General features: G+C 45.5%; 3 protein-coding genes, 1 long non-coding RNA gene and 1 other non-coding gene across 5 annotated transcripts; 3 read left to right on the top strand and 2 right to left on the bottom strand.

Annotated features, from left to right (window-relative positions):
- Positions 1-4560: 4560 nt before the first annotated feature.
- On the bottom strand, positions 4561-7139 carry LOC100838897. The gene is made up of 5 exons (XM_003568501.4): positions 6965-7139; positions 6742-6872; positions 5946-6027; positions 5772-5854; positions 4561-5143 (listed from the first exon to the last, which is right to left on the bottom strand). Exons 1-5 carry the CDS (start codon positions 7007-7009, stop codon positions 4891-4893), a joined length of 594 nt encoding a protein of 197 aa, XP_003568549.1. The 5' UTR covers positions 7010-7139; the 3' UTR covers positions 4561-4890.
- A 379-nt stretch (positions 7140-7518) lies between these two features.
- Positions 7519-8917, top strand: LOC104583017 (ubiquitin recognition factor in ER-associated degradation protein 1). Its single transcript, XM_024459867.1, has 3 exons — positions 7519-7639; positions 7784-8241; positions 8332-8917. Exons 1-3 carry the CDS (start codon positions 7637-7639, stop codon positions 8837-8839), a joined length of 969 nt encoding a protein of 322 aa, XP_024315635.1. The 5' UTR covers positions 7519-7636; the 3' UTR covers positions 8840-8917.
- A 1287-nt stretch (positions 8918-10204) lies between these two features.
- On the bottom strand, positions 10205-11120 carry LOC112270978. The gene is made up of 2 exons (XR_002963713.1): positions 10657-11120; positions 10205-10501 (listed from the first exon to the last, which is right to left on the bottom strand). It is a non-coding gene; the product is annotated as an uncharacterized LOC112270978 (long non-coding RNA).
- Positions 11121-11882: 762 nt separating this feature from the next.
- Positions 11883-18396, top strand: LOC100842636 (actin-related protein 5). The gene is made up of 12 exons (XM_003565280.4): positions 11883-12086; positions 12190-12260; positions 12745-12872; positions 13439-13480; positions 14348-14450; positions 14760-14869; positions 15531-15640; positions 15737-15827; positions 16024-16455; positions 16610-16728; positions 17220-17547; positions 17655-18396. The coding sequence occupies exons 1-12, from the start codon at positions 11980-11982 to the stop codon at positions 18150-18152; spliced, it is 2139 nt and encodes a 712-aa protein (XP_003565328.1). The 5' UTR covers positions 11883-11979; the 3' UTR covers positions 18153-18396.
- A 25-nt stretch (positions 18397-18421) lies between these two features.
- On the top strand, positions 18422-18502 carry TRNAL-CAG. The gene has a single exon. It is a non-coding gene; the product is annotated as a tRNA-Leu (tRNA).
- Positions 18503-18669: the final 167 nt, after the last annotated feature.

Below are 18669 nucleotides of genomic sequence, written 5' to 3'. Positions count from 1 at the left end.
CAGGGCTTGCCCTACTTGCACACTCCTCGCTTCCCCTTCATTATTGGGATGAAGCGTTCTTGACGGCTTGCTATCTGATAAATTGCATGCCCACTCCGGTTCTCAATAAAGATACACCGATCTCTCGCTTGCTTCATGTTCAGCCGAACTATGATTTTCTCCGCGTTTTTGGATGCTCGTGTTGGCTGAGTCTCCGCAAATATAACTCACACAAACTAGATTTTCGTTCTAAGATGTGTGTTTCCTCGGATATAGTCCCATGCATAAGGGGTACAAGTGTTTAGATCGCACTACAGGTAGAATCTATATCTCACGTGATGTCGTTTTCGATGAATCCGTGTTCCTTGTGCTACACCCAGTGTTTCTGTTGATGTGTCCACTCTTGCAGATTCCATCGCTTTTCCTTCTAATGAACCGGTTACGAGTGTACCTATGCGAAATTATGACTTGACTTACCTGTCCGCTGATCCGCCCGTAGTAGGCGAAGTTTTTCCTGTGCAGGTGATCGACGTGCCCGGCGCGGCCAGCCCTCGGCCGCTCGACGTGCATGGCGTGCATGCCTCGGGGCACGCACCAGCACCTGCGCCGCCGGCCCCTGCGCCTACTGGCGCTGCGGCCCCTTCTGTGTTGGGCCAGCCCACGACGTCGCCCGCGGCCGCGTCACCCCTGGCGCCCGATGCTTACGCGTCGCCCGCCACTTCGGCCCAGCCCGTGTCGCCTGCTGCCGTGTCACCGGTCGCGGCACCTCCGGCTGGGTCGCCCGATGTCTCTGCTGTTGCTCACTCAATGGTGACGCGTAACCGCGACGCTACGCGGAAGGAGAAGACGTACACGGACGGGACGGTTCGTTATGATCCCCGTCGTCGAGCCTTCTTTGCTGCACCGACGTCACATCGTGATGCGCTGGATGAGCCCGCCTGGCGTGCTGCTATGGCGGACGATGAAGGGGCGCGTAGAGATAAACAAAAAACTTTTCCTACGTGAACTCCCAAGATCTAGCCGAGGTAGAAGGCCACGAGGATTACCACTAGACGCGCAGTTGCGGATTATTGATGGGGCGCCTTGATGCAGTGCAGTCCCTCGATCCGATCCAGCCGATCCAATCCCGCGATCGTCGAAGTGCTGAACGTACAGCACCTCTGCCGGTATCCACACGTGCGAGGAGGAGCTCCGGCGGCGGACTGCTAGGTCCGGTGCGACGGTTGAACTGAATCGGGTTAGGGTTCTCAACGCATGAGAGTGGAAAAACCGTTGCCCCTTAGGCATCCCACGCCCCTGCTTATATATCGAGTGGAAGTGGGCTCCAAGCCTTGTGGCCCATCCACCCTGCGAGTCCAACTCGCATTGTCAGCCCAATTCCAGTTCGGGTCCAACCCGACCAAATACTTGCTCCCGCTCTTAAGTGTGTGACCCCACAGGCTCATGGCGACTTGGACACGATTGGAGTCCGACTCACAATCGATCAATCGGTAGCGGCTCCTAGCAGAACGTGCCGACTCCCAAGTACCATCGAGTCATGACGACGTACCTTCCAATGTGACATACGTCTTAGTCCCTTTTGCCTCACGATATACCTTGTCGAACTATAGGCGATTAATCGTCATCCCTTTAATAGTTCAACTCTCTTCTCGATCTGTGATATATGATTCATCCGACTAACTCTTAGTCGATCGACCCGGTTAACAGTTAACCAAGTCGCGCATGGCCATGCTTCCCGAATCATATCACTCGAGAGGGCCCAGAGAATATCTCTCCAGTCGGAGGGGCAAAATCCCATCTTGGTTATCCACATCACACAGCTTGATTCTCAGTCAACCCGAACTCTGCCTTTATAACTGCCCTGTTACGGAACAACGTTTGACAGAACCTAAGTTGGTGATCCACAACTCGGATTGTGCGATAACCTCAGGTCTAAGGATTACATTGATTGAGACATGCAAATGACGACCTACTCGTTGCATCTCAATATGGGTCAGTCCGACTCGCTAAACTCTTTAGCCGAGTCCGTGTAAGCTGGAATGACATCACCATGCCCATGACAAGTGGAACCGAGTCATCAGCCAACTTTCACATTAGTCTAGGTTATGTGTCCAGCACAACCTCAATGACTAAGGACAATTTAGTATGAACAACATGAATACATAGTTCCACAATCAAATCACATATTCAATGATACATATCAGATTGTTCAAACAAGGACAACTTAATAATATTTATGAATACATTGGGAATTACATCATACATGATTGCCTCTAGGGCATATTCCCAACAGTCTCCCACTTGCACTAGAGTCAATCATCTTGACATCATATGTCTAGACATCTAATGCCCATACCTCTCATGTGCGCCTCATGCTTAGGCTGTGGTAGCGCCTTTGTCAACGGATCTGCAATGTTTGCATCCGTGTGTACCTTGCATAACTTGATATCACCTTGTTCGACGAATTGGCGAATGAGGTGGTAACGCATGAGTATATGTTTGTTCTTCTGGTGTTGTCTAGGTTCCTTAGCTTGTGCGATAGCACCATTGTTGTCACAATATACGTCCAATGAATTGGACGCGCCCTGAACCACACCAAGATCAATCAGGAGATTCCTGATCCAAACGGCTTCCTTTGCTGCCTCTGAGGCAGCAATATACTCAGCCTCTGTTGTAGACGCAGACACAGTATCTTGCTTGGAACTCTTCCAGCTCACAGCCCCTCCGTTCATCACGAACACATATCCAGATTGCGAACGAGAATCATCTGAGTCGGTGAGATAACTCGCATCCGTGTAACCCTTTACACTGAGTTCATCCTCACCTCCATAAACTAGGAACATGTCCTTAGTCCTTCTCAAGTACTTAAGGATGTTTTTAACTGCTACCCAGTGGCTTTCGCCAGGGTCAGCCTGGTATCTGCTTGTTGCACTTAGAGCATAGGAAACATCAGGCCTAGTACAAATCATGGCATACATGATGGATCCGACTGCCGAAGCATACGGGATCGCACTCATCCGATTTCGCTCATCAGTTGTCGAAGGACACTGAGTCTTGCTAAGCTTTACACCATGGGACATCGGTAAGAATCCCTTCTTAGACGATTCCATGTTGAATTTCTTCAACACTTTGTCCAAATATGTACTTTGACTCAATCCAATGAGCCGCCTAGATCTATCTCTATAGATCCTGATTCCCAGTATGTAAGTTGCCTCACCCAAATCTTTCATTGCGAAACTCCTTTCCAATGATTCTTTGGTTTCTTGCAACATCAGGACATCATTTCCCATCAATAATATGTCGTCCACATATAAGATTAGAAAATTTACTTTGCTCCCACTAAACTTCTTGTACAAACAAGAATCATGATCGCTCTTGATGAAGCCAAACGATTTGACTACCTCATCAAAGCGAATGTTCCAACTCCGAGATGCTCACAGTTTTTTTAATTTTTTTTTTGCGGGTAAGCACACGCATTTTTAACCGAAAATGGTTCGAAAACTATATATGTCACAACATGCAAAACCATGAAATAATATGACTCCGAAAAAAGCCAGCTGCTAAATTTTTTTCGAAACCAAAGCCAGCTGCTAAGGTCATTTCCTTCAGATCATTACACAAATGGTGCAAAAGAGAACACAAATGACCTAAACTCGACCTGGTGTTTAATTTGCTGGGCTATATGGGGCAGCAGCAGGCGTCTGAGTTGACGCAGTAGGCTGTTGTGGCTAGTGGCCTGCCGGGCATACTGCAATACTGGATGCAATTCTCACGGGTGCACTTTTCGAAATCGTTCAGCCAGCACTTGACCTTCGAGCCAGAAAGAGCATCATCCATCTGCATGCATATATATATGCACGAATCATGTAAGTATACATATCACTGTTAATGAAGTACCTATTGCCCCATTGGCAAAAAATAGGGAGCTAACATATGCTGAAATTCACGGAGGTAACACAACATAGTGATTAAGCTAGAGAGGGATCGATGCACGCATGGGCGTCGCATAATTAACCTCATTGTGTGCATCGCATGAGGAGATGAGAACGGCCGCCATGGCCATGAGAGCCACCAAGCATAGGGCACCCGTGTTCTTCTTCGAGATCGACATCGGGATCGAGGATTGTGGACAGTGTTGGTTCCTTGATTTATTCCGTTGTGTTGATCTTTTGATCCTGCGAGTTTATTATATAGACCCACATATGCTTGCCTAAGAGTAGCAAATTATTATTGGTAATAATTTGTAATAATTACAATAAGTTTTTTGCTAAACAATACGACATCGTTGACTCGTTTTGATAAGTGTGGCTTAATTTGCGGCAGCTCTTACAGTACTTATCTATAGATAAGTATCCCCTGCTACAACAGCAGGGGTAGCTACAGCGGCAACGGCCGTTGTGGCAGCAATGGTGGTGGCAGTACCTTTTCACCCTGTGCATTCCGTTCTTTCTCTGCCAACCGCACAAAGTTCTCCAGATTCTGAAAAAATAATACTCAAGGCGACAGCTGATTCCCTGTGTTTCTGAGAGAGCTATTCGATTCTAGTAGTACAGAAGCAAAACTTAATTGCACTGCCAATCATAAAATAATTGCACCAGTATACCAGAAACACATTCCCAAAACTGTAATACACACGGCTGTGTTACAGAGTCTTACATCTTACAGCAAAGTAAAGGTGTAAACCAACATCAAAACCGAGAGAGAAATTGTCCAACATAGAATCTCCCCAACTAAAATATGCTATGCGGCACTACGCTTCTCATGAAGTTAACAACAGCTATAGCACTGCAGGATTAACCAGGCTACCTGCTACTGTAGATAATAATTTAGGAGACAGCGCACAAAAGCTGGTCAGATACAGAGTACAAGATGGAGTACAGGAGCGAGTCTTGGCTAACGCTAACTTGAAGCTCATTTTGACTTCCGACGTCTGAGAAGATTCCAATCAAGCTTCTCGTGTTTGTTCGACTTGCGGGACCCACGGCCATTGCTTTGGGAAGACGATTCACCATCGACATTCTGGCCAGTGGTCTTGGGCAGCTTTTGAGATCGTGGTGTTTCCATCTCAAGCTCGGGCTCTTTTCTCTTAAGGTCATTCAGAGATATGCTTTCTGAACTATCGACATTGAAGCCTCTAAATCTTGATGCTGATACATCATCTGTTCTGCAATTCCATTGCAAATGGTGTCACATGGAAATACCTTTTGTTAGTCATTTGAAAGCCTCAAAATTACATATGCCAAAGGAAGGCTGATATGATGCTTACAGCCATATAACATGTATAAATGCAAGAAGTCTTCTGGTGAATGTGTTGTCCGCAAAGCCCTCTGTATGGCATGCTGACAGATTTTCAAGAATGCGAATTGAATTTTGAGCACCAGTTTGAACCCAAAATTAAAAAAAAATACTTGGCCATAACTAAATGAAAACTTCTACAAATATGTATTCAAGTTCTGGACTTTTTATGTCATGCAACCAGAACTTTTTTTTAAAAAAAAATACCATGCTGCTGTAATACAACATGGAAAATACAAGTTTGTATACTTGCATACAGTTCCTTTTAATACATAGCTCATATTTCAGCACTTCAAAAGACATGTCCAGCTCAACAAAGTGGATTCTACAGGTTTCTTGAATATGTTGATTATCACAGTGGTCCACATTAAGATCTGAACTAACTATATTTTTAATACATTTGCAACATGCAATACTGACCACTAGCTAAAGTTATATCTTGCAACAGATGGGATGCCAAGGTAACTGAGCAGAGAGGAGTCAAGACAATAGCTAACCTGCTGGGATTTGCACCGTCTTCTTGAGAATTACTAGGTGAAGCTGATTGCGTTTGGTGTCCACTTGCCTCTTCATTTAGTTTCTACAGGTCTAGACTTGTGTAAGGGAACAGACGTCTAAAGGACAATAACTGCCAGAAGGACATGTTACAAAAGGAACACTACAGAACTCACATCAATAGATGGATTGAAATTTTGGAATGACATTCGACCCTTCACAGCTCCTGGGTGTGGATTACCCTCCATGACAACTACACTGAAAAAGTAAAACAGTATCATTTAGTCTGCACTGACATATCAAAGCTCGCACATCTTCATCAAGATCTGCTTCCATAAGTAGGCAGCTAATAAGTAAAAGTTGCATCTCAAGAGGAAACTGGAAGAAAAATCCCTCTTAACAAACAATTAATGGAAAATACAGATTAATTTCTAGCTTATGATCAGACTCCATAGGATTAAGGCCAAAGATAAACATACAAGCTTGTAACGCTCGGTCAACAGCCTCCCTCCGCCAAACTGTTATCACATAGCTGTGTACAGCTGTAAGCATCTTTTCCAGTCATATTTTCCACCATATTTGGCGTCTAGTTGTCTAAGTGAAACGGTCACTTTCAATAGCGCACTAACATTTCAACGGATATCGGTGCGATCCTCTTTCAAATTTTCAGTGGTCAGAAACTCCGTTACAACATACACAATTACGAAAATTGCATTGACATCATGCAGTCACACGCAACGCTAGCAAACATTTCAAGCCTTCAACCGAAATGGTCAAGAAGTTCATCAAACAAATTCAGTGGTCAGAAACTTCACCATAGCATACAGAATTACAAAATTTGCATTCCCTATCGTGCAGTCCAACAAACCTAGCATCTCTACACCAATTCCCTGAACAGAACACGACCAAATACTATCGGAACACAGATAAAACAGCTGGAACTAAGAAGACCCAATCTTTCGATCCCCATACCACTTCCTGGCGACTCGAGCCGATGAGCCAAACCCTCCGTTCGCCGCCGGCGTCAGCACCTCCGCCTCCACCTCAACATCCACCTCGGTTTTGTCCTCGATCTTCTGCGCGACCGCCGCGCGCTGCATAAACTGCGGGACACACACACAGAACAGAACACCCCGTGAGAGGCCGAAGCCATGGCAAGGGAAATAGCCGAGGGCCGGATAAAGTTGGTACTCACCTTGAGGTTCCTGAGAGTGCTCGAGAGCTCCTTCCTTGCCGCCATGGCCGCCGCCGCCGTAGCTCCAAACCCTCTCTCTCTCTCGGAACCCCCTGACCCTAGGGTTAGGGTTTAGAGGCGGCCGGCGCGGAACGGAGGAGGAGCAGAGCACGACGGGAGGAGTAGTAGTCAAAGAAAAAGAGAACGGGCTCAAAGCCTCAAACTCAAATTGGGCCTAGACACTGACGAGTGGGGCCCACACGTCATCCGGAGAAGGGCCTGTCCTGCGTTTCTCTTCTTGTCTGTGTCGGGTTCGCTGCCACGCGGGCCTCGTGACTGACGATCGGGGCCCACATGTCATGGGCGCAGGCTCGGTCCCGCGTTTCTCTTCTTGTCCATGTCGGGTTCGCTGCCATGCGGGCCCGCCCTGTCTGCCTCCTAACCCGGCCGTAATCAATCAATCAGTGTGGGAGTCGATCTGAGCCGTCCGTGTCCGAGTACAGCTTGGGATCCTACGTAGCACACGCCATAGATATACAGGAAAGCCTCCGGTGTTGTCCTGCAGCTTCACGGCACGCGAAGAACGCGAACCTTACGGCGATTCGTTTCGATTCGGCTGAGAAAACTTGAGATTGATCAGTGGATTTCGGCGAATCAAATCAATCGTCGTCCACGATCAACCTTGATCATCGCATGGTACGTACGGCTGATCCAGTCGGCAAACTCCTTCAATCAACTTAACAGAACCCAATTAATCACGCCGTCAGTTCTCAGATTAGTACAGTAGCATGCAAGCTTCAGATTCAGATTATATATATACGTGCGTTTCTTCTTTGGCAGGAGATGAAGCGGAAGGAGCAGGACGGCGCCGACGTTGACGAGCGGTGGGAGGCGTTCCTGGAGGCGCAGCAGACGGGGCGGTTCGCGCAGTTCTACCGGTGCCGGCCCATGTCGCTGCTGGACAAGAAGAACGCCGAGGACTACGACCAGGGCAACAAGGTCATCATGCCGCAGTCGGCCCTCGAGAGGCTCAGCTCCATCAACGTGCAGTTCCCGATGGTGTTCTCGATCGAGAACGAGGGCGGCGGGGAGCGGGGGAGGTCGCACTGCGGCGTGCACGAGTTCGTGGCGGAGGAAGGGTTCGTGCACCTGCCGACGCAGATGATGGAGCAGCTGGGCGTGGCGGCCGGAGAAGGCGGGCTTGTGATGATGCGCAACGCCGAGCTCCCCAAGGCCACCTTCCTGAAGCTCCAGCCCCACTCCTCCGCCTTCCTCAACATCCGCGACCTCAAAGACCTGTAAGTGTTAAATCAATCAAAGAGAGCAATTCCCCAATCTGAAATCTGAAATTTGAATCGAGATGTTTGATTTTGGGGTTTTGATTTCAGGATGAGCTACAACTTCGGGAGGTACGCGTGCGTGACGGAGGGGGACACGATCGCCGTCAGGGAGAAGCTCCACGGCCTCGGCGGCCGCGGCGGCGGAGAGGCGGTGTACCGGTTCGACGTGATCGAGGCGCGGCCGGGGGGCGCCGTGTCGACGGTGGAGACGGACTGCGAGGTCGACTTCGCCGTGCCGCTCGACTACAAGGAGCCGGTGCTCGCGACGCCGGTGCCTGTGCCGGCTGCGGAGGCGGCGGAGGGGCCGCGGCGGTTCGCGGGCGTCGGGTTCCGGATGGACGGCAAGCCGGTGGAGCAGGAGCGGGCGCCGGCGGCTCCGGCGAAGGGTGATCAGGGGAAGCGGGTGCTTCAGTTCGGAGGCGCGTCGGCCGCCGCCGCTGGTGGTGCTGCTGCAGGAGGGAAGAAGGTGGGCGGCGGCGAGGAGGAGGAGAAGAAGCCTGCTGCTGCCCGGTTTACCGGCAAGATGTACTCTCTGCAGAGCCAAAGCAAAGACTGAACTACGTGCAGAGATTAGATAGATAGCCATGAACCGATCGAGGTTCGGTTTTCTGGGTGAAATTTGCAGTGTAGCTAGCCGACGACTTCAGTTGAACGAAGTCCAAGATCCAGCAGCGATTTGTTTGCCTGTACGTCAATGCGTGGGATGTTTTGAATGATGATACAACTTTAGCTCAAGATTTTGATTTGTTGGAATTTCATGCTAGCAGGTCCAACCAAAGCACGTTTGACTGGCATAACCAAAGCACGTTTGATTGTTGAAATTTTCAGTCACATGATATCGTTTCTCTGAGATTTCGATTGTCGGAATTGCATGCAAGTAGGTTCATCCAGTACGAATCCCTCGTTTCATTTCATTTTTTATAAACGAAATGAATTAAAAAAATTCCTAGGATTTCATTCTGTTGAATTTGAATTCTGGGCTAAAAAATCATGTTTGTCTACGACATGGATTTGGAGAGTGAGAGACAATTCTAAAAAACTGATATCTTTTAATGAGAAATTAGGTTAGTTATAAGAGTAAAATACACCACAAGTCCATGAACTCAGTAAAAATGAACACTTTAGTCCATGAATTCGGAAAACGCACACTTAAATCTCTAAACTGGGACTACTGTGTCACTTTAGTCCAAAAAGGGTTCGGTGAGGCTTAAACACGCCAAGTGACTGGCACGTCGGTTTCGGCCAGGACCGGTGTGCTACTCGATTTCTCAGGACGTACTTTTTTTTGCAAAATCACCATGCCCGAAACGCCCGTGAGGGGCAAGGCCGCCGTGCCCAGACGGGGATCTTGGGGCCCTGAGAACCACACCGTTGCCGCCGTCGCCTCGCCTTAAGGTTGCTATCAAGCCACAACGCTCAATTTTGATGAGAGGACACCGGTGAAGGGGTCAGAGAAGCCGACGTGGTGGCCACATGGCGTGTTTAAATCGTGTCGAACCGTTTTTGGACTAAAGTGACATAGTAGTCTCAGTTTAGGAGTTTAAGCGTGCGTTTTCCGAGTTCGTGGACTAAAATGTTCATTTTTGCCGAGTTCATAAACTAGTGGTGTATTTTACTCTAGTTATAATGTAATTTCATGGAATTTCGGATTGAATACTTTTAGGCTTTGTTTGGATGTAGACATTGAGAGACTTGGCATTGCATTTGCTCCAATGCCAATATCACAGGATATTGATATTGATGTTGAATGACAATATTTTTGTTTGGATGTTTGGGTATTCGGAACCCAAACTTGATATTGAGATTGAATACCAAATCTTGTTTGGATGGTCAAAGTTATCAATTGTGGTTGTATGAGTATGATCGATATACAGTTTTTATACACATTTCAAAATATACTCCGTATAACATTTGAAATATATTTGAATAACTATATATATATATATCAGATGACAATAAAAATGAAAAATACATTGGAAAATATACACAACGTTGTAATCTTGACATTGTAGCCACAACATTGTAGATAGAAAAGAGGTAATCCAATGTACCTGCAGAGAGAAAAGAGAGATAGAGGGTGGTCAGGTCAGAGAGAAGACAGAAGAACAGACTTACAGTAAGATGAGAAGAATTAATCATCGTGGCTGGAATCCAAATTTGCTTGCTCAGCACACGATGTTGGACCTGCGCCGAGCTCGGTCGAGATGGCCCCCCGAACCTGCAGAGAGAAGGGAGATGAGAGGGTGGACGCCCCAAGGGAGGGCTACTGGAAAGGAGGGGCGGGAGGCCGCCGGCGGCGTGCCCAGTCGGAGGAAGGCAGAGCTGCTCCTTAGGACACGCGCCACCGCTCCAGATGGTGCGGCACCACCGTACCTACGCAGTACGCACGGTCCTCTTCTTCGGGAGCGACGAGCCGACGAGGAGGGCGCGGCGGCGGGGACGGGCGGGCGCGGACGAGAGAGATGGGAAGGGATGGCAAGGTGGTCTAGTGCGGGGATGCGGTGTCGCGGGAGAAGAGCGCCGGCGCCGGAGGAGGAGGAGGGAGGAAGGGCGCTGCTGCTTCCTGCTTGGGCCGCAGCCGCTGGAACCTCGTGCGGGAGCTAGGAAGAGGGACGGAACAGGCGGGGAAAAGGGGGAAATTGCTTCGAGCGAGGGTCCAACGCGGGTGTCGTCGAGCAGTTCCGAATGCCCAGCGGTGTCGAGGCTTACCCCTCGGAATTGTGCCATCGCGATTTTGTACTATGAGACCAAACCCACGATATCGAGCCCGAATGTCCGGATCGAATAGTTGACCAGCCAAACAATCCAAATCGTAGTATTCGGTACTTAGTCTAATACCAATGTCTAATATCTAGGTTTCAATGCATACATCCAAACACAGTGTTAGGCATTTTCGTTTCAAACCAACCAAGTTGATTTCTAAAATCCAAAATGAATTCTAGAATTGTAGGTCCAAACGAGCTGCTAGAGAATGCCTTAAAAGACAACCGTATAAGCGCAAAATATATATAATTGCCGTGTATATAAATTGGAACTACAGAGTAATAAGAAGACATTAAATACAATTAAAAAGACTAAGTCATAAGAATGTGAAAGGGTATAGTGATATTTGCCAATCACCGCCAAACTATAAAGTTGGGTGAAACTAATTTTCCAACTAATCATACCGGTGATATCATATCGTAACTTCTGATTTCATATTGGCACCAAGGACAGTGAATTTCATCACGAGAATAAAACGACATTGAGTTTGTTGTTGAATTTATACATGGCCATAAATAGGGGTCTCTTCGTCAGAAGTCCTATTCGACGAGTTCAAGTCACATAAATATGTGTTGCTCGATTTAGGGGAAACGAGCCGTCGAAGTAAGTTAAATTTTTCGAAAGAAAATGGCTTTAAAGTGAAGTCTGCGGGGAGGTTCCCGTTTTGAAATTCAAACATGTTTTGAAAGTTCGATTATGCAAAAGACAGAAGTCACCGATTTAACAGTTGAGGATGGAAACACAAAACAGTCTTACCCCTTACGAATTAAGTGAGAGTAGTGGGAGTTTTCCGTCAAATGATCCTTTCCCTCTTTTCTTCCCACGCCATCATAAACGCACAGGCAGAGAGCTCGCGAAGAGGACGAAGCATCGCAAAGCCCCCCTAAATCCCCTCCGTCTCCGGCGACCGACCCTCCCGGCGCCGCCCGCGGGATGTCGTCGTCATCGGCCCACCGCCCGCCGCGGGAGACGGACTTCGACCGCATCCCGGGCTCCACCCCCATCGTCATCGACAACGGCGCCTCCACCTTCCGCATCGGGTACCGAAGCCCCGCCGCCCGGCACCACTCCTCCCCCCCGAAACCCTAACCCTAGGCGGAACTCTGTAACGCTAACGCGAGTGGTCGCTTCTCCTCCGTGCAGGTGGGCGGGCGAGAAGGAGCCGCGCGTCGCCTTCCGCAACATCGTGCAGCGGCCGCGCCACCGCAGCTCCGGTACGTGACGTGCCCCCCCGCGTTATTTCTTACGCTTAGAAATCTCACGGCTACGTTTGTGTTGCGAATGTGTGTGGATTTTGCGGTGCTGCAATCCGACAGTGCCTGCTTTGCTGCGCGGGTTCGGAAGATCACTGTGGCGTTCCGTTGGTAACTGGGTGCTGTCTATGAGACTTTGTTTTGTTTCCGATCCATTGAGAAATTCTTCGATGCTTAGTGTTTGGTAGGACGGTTCCGATGGTGTGCTTTGGTTCATGCCTTGCTGCGACTGCGAGTGCATCTGAAAACTTTATGAAGACAGATGTCTGTAGAATTATCATTGCGATTATGCCTGTGTGCTGCAGGGTTCATGGTTATCTGAACAAACAAAAGCGGTAGCAGTTTACTTGTTTGGATCCCTTATGTTCGCGTCAGCTGATGGACTTGTAGTAGGATTGGAGAAAGTTCTGATGATTCAACTGACTGCAGCTTGTTTCCTACGCAGCTGGTGAAACTGTCACGGTTGTTGGAGACACTGATCCTGGTCTAATGAAGTTCTTCGACTGCACACGGACGTCAATTCGCTCGCCATTTGATGATGATGTGGTCTATCAGTTCGAGTACATGGAATATGTTCGTACTCCTATAATCAACATCTTCCTCACTTTTGACTTGTCAGCAAGATCTGCTAATGGTTTATTATGTATTTGGGGGCTCCAAATGAATAACTGGACGATGATTGTGGCCTATCATCCTTTATCCAGAGTATTCTTTTAGTTTTCACATTATTTAGGTGCACAAATAGTTGCGAAAATGATTCATATGAGTGTAAGCAAACTTGAAAAGTGCATATTAAAGTTTAAGGATAAGTTATATGTGTGTTCTCGTGAGCTGATAAAGAACAATATATATTCAATATATATTTTTAGACCAGCAATATATATCCAGTATTTAAGGCATGCACAATTCTTAATTCTTGACTACGGAGTATATGCTTGATGACAAATCATATTAAAACAAATTCATACGAGTGTAAACACACCAGAATCATGCATATTCAACTTTTAAAGATAAATTACGTGACACGTGTGGTTGGGAATCGATCATAAGAAAGTCCAGACTGTAACACATTTGTAAGGCACAACTACAAATTTGTACTTCTTTAACCTTTTTGATCTGATATTATTTCTTTGCTGTAGATTCTCGACTATGCTTTTGATCGATTAGGTGCCACTTCAGAGGTAAATACATGTGGTGTCAACACCTGCCTCCTGAATATTTTCCTTTTTGTGTTGTATTAGACTTATTATTTCCTTTTCCCCTTTGTTTTTCATTGCAGTTAACACATAAGAAACTATTACTCCCTCCGTCCCATAATTCTTAGTTAGTTCCGTAGAATAACTGAAAGAAAAGGAGGGAATCAAGGGTTGGTTATGCATGTCAATTTATATTCTAGTCACCAGTGGAGTGTGTATATTGAACTGATGATAAGACTAGCCACAACAGAAATATATTATAGCATATGAGATTCATATGGTCTGCTAATGAAGCACTTTAAGAATATATTTTAGTATGGATATTTCCAAGTCAAACTTTGTCTTTTTCTGGATAACAAAAGTCAAACAGTTTCCCAATGGATTGAGAAAAAACTTTAGTCTCAGCCTCCAAGCATAGGCGAGGTAAATGACAAGTGGGGACTAGCCAGTGACATTTATGCAACTTACATTTTAGATTGATACCGAGCATGGAAATTAATGAGTTTTTCTCCTGAACACTGTATGGTAAGGATTAACTCATGACGAGTTGGCATTTTTGAACTAGTAGTTAGCCAGTAACATTTATGCAACTTCATTTTGGATAGATGCCGAGCATGAACTATTCTCTCAATTAATGAGTTTTCCCCCTTAACGTTGTATGCAATGAATTATCAAGTGAAAACCCTACACATCAGTTCAGTTAGCTTTATAATTCTAAATCTGATAGTTCTTGATTTGAATTATCAGTAGCTTCTATATTTGCATGTATATTCGAACTTCACATCTTTCTGCCTTTTCATATAACTATAATTTGGTTGAATACTGTTGAAATCTAACAATGGTGCTGGGCAGGTGGGCCATCCCATTCTTATGACAGAGTGCGAGTGCAATCCATCCTTTTCTCGAGCACGGATGTCAGAACTTCTTTTTGAGACATACGGTGTGCCATCTGTCGGTAATGTGTTCTGTTATCTTTCTGTGCCATTGTTTTTTTAAATTTGAACTGTAAGAGATGCGTGATTGCATTCCTACAAAGTATAGATACATATATTAATTTTCACAAGGCGAGGCACCAGAATGTGACCTTTGGTGGTCGAACCCTGGTGGGCAGCCTGCATACCTCGCTGGGCTGACTACCCAAGCGGAGCTTGGTTCTCTTTCTGTGCCATTCTTATGAACTGCATCTAGCAGTAGTGGTAATATTGGTAACTATCTTTACATAAATATGTCGTTTTAATGCTTTCTTTTACTATCTGTATTTCAGCTTTTGGCATCGATGATGCATTTAGTTACAAGTACAATCAGAAGCTTGGAAACTGTGGAGAAGATGGGTTGGCTATTTCATGTGAATTTGGAACATGCCATGTTGTTCCAGTAAGTCTATGTTCTTAAGACACGGGTTTTTTCAACTTTATGAAACATACAATTCTTTTTACATTCCATTGATTCATTTTGTCATACCAACCACGAACATGAGTGCAGTTGCATCTGTGTAGTAGGAAATATTGCTGAATATTTTTAATTCTGAACTTAGATAAACAGTAACTGTTTGCAGATCAGGTGCTAGACTAAACGTAAAAAGAAAAGAAAGAGATACTGCCATAAGATTGTTTGTTGATCTCCATGCCTGCTGTCACTTTTCCTGCTCCCGGTGTCGCAACTTCTGTCAAAAGCACACCTTAATATATTGGGAGATTGTGAAAAGCTTTAGCCAATAATATTATTCCAGTACTTTGTCCATGTGGCTCTGCTTACCTTGTTTTCCATGCTAGACACCATTCCATGGTTCACTAATCAGTAACCACAGAAAGGATTTTTTTTTCTCTTGACCATTGTCCCTGAAATAGTCAAGAAGCAAAGCAAATGTACAACACTTTATTTGTTTGCTAGGGATGTGCTGTATATTAGCTGTGTCGTTGACTATTTCAGAGACCACGTTTTCAAGAAAAAGTCTCAGTAAATTTCATTATCCATATGTATATTTCAAATAGTTGTTGCTCTGTAAACTAAAATGCTTTGTTGGATTTGGTTTCAGTTCTTAAAAGGGCAGCCTGTGTTGGGGGCATGCTGCCGAACAAATGTTGGTGGATCTCATATTACTGATTTCCTGAGGCAGCTTCTCTCTCTTAAATATCCCTATCATGCGTACGTATCAGCAGCACATATTTCTGAAGAACTTCATATTATTTGTTTTCCCTACCATGTGCATGTCTAACAGTAGCCATTTTAATATTTCAATAGAGCAAGCATTACATGGGAAAAGGCTGAAGAGCTAAAGAAGGAACATTGTTATATAGCTCCTGATTATATGTCGGAGTTGCAGATATTCAAAGTACGAAACTTGTATATATTTCTTTGTTATCAATTCTCAGAATTATCAGTTTCCAGTTTCCAATGTATTTCTATAGAATGGACAGTGCTTTTGATTGTAATTGACTATCTTTTTATCTTATGTTTCTAGAAGTATATTTTGGCAATTATATGAATATATTCTTGCAACACCATGAATTGATCACTTCAGTTTGCAGAACAACAAAGAAGAAGCTGAGAAGAAAACTAGGTATTGGCAGCTACCATGGGTACCCCCGCCGGTAGATGAGCCGCCATCTGAGGAAGAACTTGCAAGGAAAGCAGCTCAGAAGGAAAGGGCTGGTCAACGTTTGCGAGACTTTGCTGCTACAAAGAGGTCTCAGAAGATACAGTTATTGGAAAAAGAACTTTCAGACCTAGAAGAATTAATGGAACAACTTGATGAAGCTGAGGAACCGGAAGCAACATCTATTCTAGCTAGTGCTGGATATCTTTCCCGGCAGGAAATCAAGTCTGCTATTTTGAAGAAAATACAGTCCATAAGAAAAGCAAAGGGGGAGTCCAATGGCAACGAGGAGAAAGCAGATGTTTCAGAAGCTGATAAGTATCCACTTGTATCTGTCCCTGATGAGACATTGACACCAGAGCAGGTGTGTGTTTGTTATCATTTGATACTGTTATGTTCCTTGATGTGCTTTTGGGATCTCCTTGCACCTCCATGCTGTTAGGATAAATCTATCTCCCAAGGTTTGAGACTTTCAACCACTAACCATTGATGCGTTCCACTTTTGCATATTTTACCAGTTAAAGGAAAAGAAGAAACAGATACTGCTTAAAACCACAACAGAGGGTCGGCTGCGCGCCAAGCAGAGGCGTGCTGAGGAGGAAGCATTGAGGGAGAAGCAAGAAGAAGAAAGGCGCACGTAAGTTACTATTTTAAGTCTGAAATTCATCATCCATATGCTTCTCATACTTTGTTTTATATTGTCTTAAATGATAAGGTCCTCCTTTGTGAAATAACGTGGCATGTGTGTTGTTGACAAAGTAGTTATTCCAAAGCCATTTTTAATAGCTTTTTGTTCTTTCCAGACATTCCATGTTCATTGAAGTCTAAATGTAGGAGCAAAGGACAATCTACATTTTTGTAGTACCAGATATTGTTTACCTATTTTTTAGGGCAAATTGTAGCAACCACTTATCACTGAGCTCAGAGCTGCAATGGTTTCAAATTTTTGTACAAGTTACGTATAACCCTTTTATGAGGAGCAAAGCACTACCCCTTTGTCTATATTGAGGATAAAAATGAGTGCTGCTATTCACCATGTAATACTATTAGTTAATTACCTTTCATGATAATATGTGGTGGCTCTTGTGTTAAAGATTTAGTCGTCCTAATTTGGTATTAACTGTACAGGGAGAACCCAGAGTTATACTTTGAAGAGCTCCGTGCCCGATATTCAGATCTTTCTGAGAAAATTGATCAAAGGAAGCGACAAAAAGTTAACGGCAACAATAATTCATCTGGTGCTGTAGGCCGTGGCGAGCGCCTAAATGCCGCCCAGAAAGAAAGAATGCGGCTGCTCACTACTGCTGCATTTGATCGGGGAAAAGGGGAGGACACTTTCGGAATGAGAGATGAAGATTGGTTGGTATACAAAAAGATGAGCAAAGACACTGATCAGGATGATGATGAGAACGATTATGATGAATCAGAACTTGCTCGAATCACATCGAAGCTCCAGGTAAGGGTCCACTCTCTGGCTTCTTTATCCATGATAACCACTTTTTCATATTCAAGCCAAAACTTATTTTATTATTTTATTTTTAAATATGATGCTTCCCTGTGCAGGAGGTGGACCCTACATTTGTGAACAAACATGAAGCTGCTGAACCAACTCCAGACCCTCATAAAGTCCGACCTCTTACTGCCGAAGATTTCAGAATCGCCATAGGGATTGAGAGGTTCCGCTGCCCTGAAGTACTGTTCCAGCCGGGCATGATCGGAGTCGACCAGGCAGGCATTGATGAGATGGTCAGCATCTCGCTCAGGAGGCTAATGGAGGATGAGTCTGTGAAGGAGCGCCTCTGCCAATCCATCCTTGTCACCGGGGGCACCTCACTGTTCCCCGGCATGATTCCCCGGCTGGAATCAGGGATCCGGCAGTTCAGGCCATACCTTGCGCGGCTGAAGCTCATCAAAGCAGCCGACCCCATTCTGGACGCCTGGCGGGGTGCTGCTGCCTTCGCGGCTTCCAGCAAGTTTGGGACGCAGACGTTCACCTTGGAGGATTACAGAGAGCATGGCGAGAACCTGTTCCATCGGTACAACATTGTGTACACATTGTAACAGCGTTCTTTCTTGCAGTGATGAGCAGCTAACCTAGAGACACTGATGCCTCTTGCTTCTGAACCCTATGTGATAGTATCAATTTTTTTTCACAACATAAGCTCTTTAGTGTTTAGTTAGCGTGTTTCCCCTGTTGATACGGCGAAGCTTTAAGATCGCGTGGTTGATCTGGGCCTTCTGTTTTTTGCTCAACTGTCACAGAAAATGACTATTTTCCTAACGCTTTAAGATGCATTAGGAATGATGAGCAAGCCCCATTCTCACAAAGTGTCAAGATGGCCGAGTTGGTCTAAGGCGCCAGTTTCAGGTACTGGTCCGAAAGGGCGTGGGTTCAAATCCCACTCTTGACAATACATTTTTTCATAACTGAACATTTTTTCATAACAACAGGCAAAAAGTGAACATTTTTTTGTAACAGGCAACAGCTGAAATAATTAACAAGCATGTCTAGCTTGGATTATACATATATAATCTGCTGCGTTTTGGATATAAAGTTTCGATCTTAGCAACTCCCCAA

Source organism: Brachypodium distachyon, chromosome 2, assembly GCF_000005505.3.
Source record: "Brachypodium distachyon strain Bd21 chromosome 2, Brachypodium_distachyon_v3.0, whole genome shotgun sequence".
NCBI lineage: Eukaryota > Viridiplantae > Streptophyta > Magnoliopsida > Poales > Poaceae > Brachypodium > Brachypodium distachyon.
The sequence above is the reverse complement of the archived record's forward strand: the minus strand, read 5'-3'. Positions and strand labels throughout refer to the sequence as shown.

Coding starts and splice junctions, on each gene's coding strand:
- LOC100842636 (XM_003565280.4), top strand. CDS start 11,980: ATGTCGTCGTCATCGGCCCACCGCCCGCCGCGGGAGACGGACTTCGAC. Junction 13,481..14,347: donor GATTAGGTGCCACTTCAGAG/GTAAATACATGT, acceptor GGTGCTGGGCAG/GTGGGCCATCCCATTCTTAT. Junction 16,729..17,219: donor CAAGAAGAAGAAAGGCGCAC/GTAAGTTACTAT, acceptor TTAACTGTACAG/GGAGAACCCAGAGTTATACT.
- LOC100838897 (XM_003568501.4), bottom strand. CDS start 7,009: ATGGCGGCAAGGAAGGAGCTCTCGAGCACTCTCAGGAACCTCAAG. Junction 6,873..6,964: donor GCACTCTCAGGAACCTCAAG/GTGAGTACCAAC, acceptor TGTGTCCCGCAG/TTTATGCAGCGCGCGGCGGT. Junction 5,144..5,771: donor GACGGTGCAAATCCCAGCAG/GTTAGCTATTGT, acceptor ATGGAATTGCAG/AACAGATGATGTATCAGCAT.
- LOC104583017 (XM_024459867.1), top strand. Junction 8,242..8,331: donor ATCCGCGACCTCAAAGACCT/GTAAGTGTTAAA, acceptor TTTTGATTTCAG/GATGAGCTACAACTTCGGGA.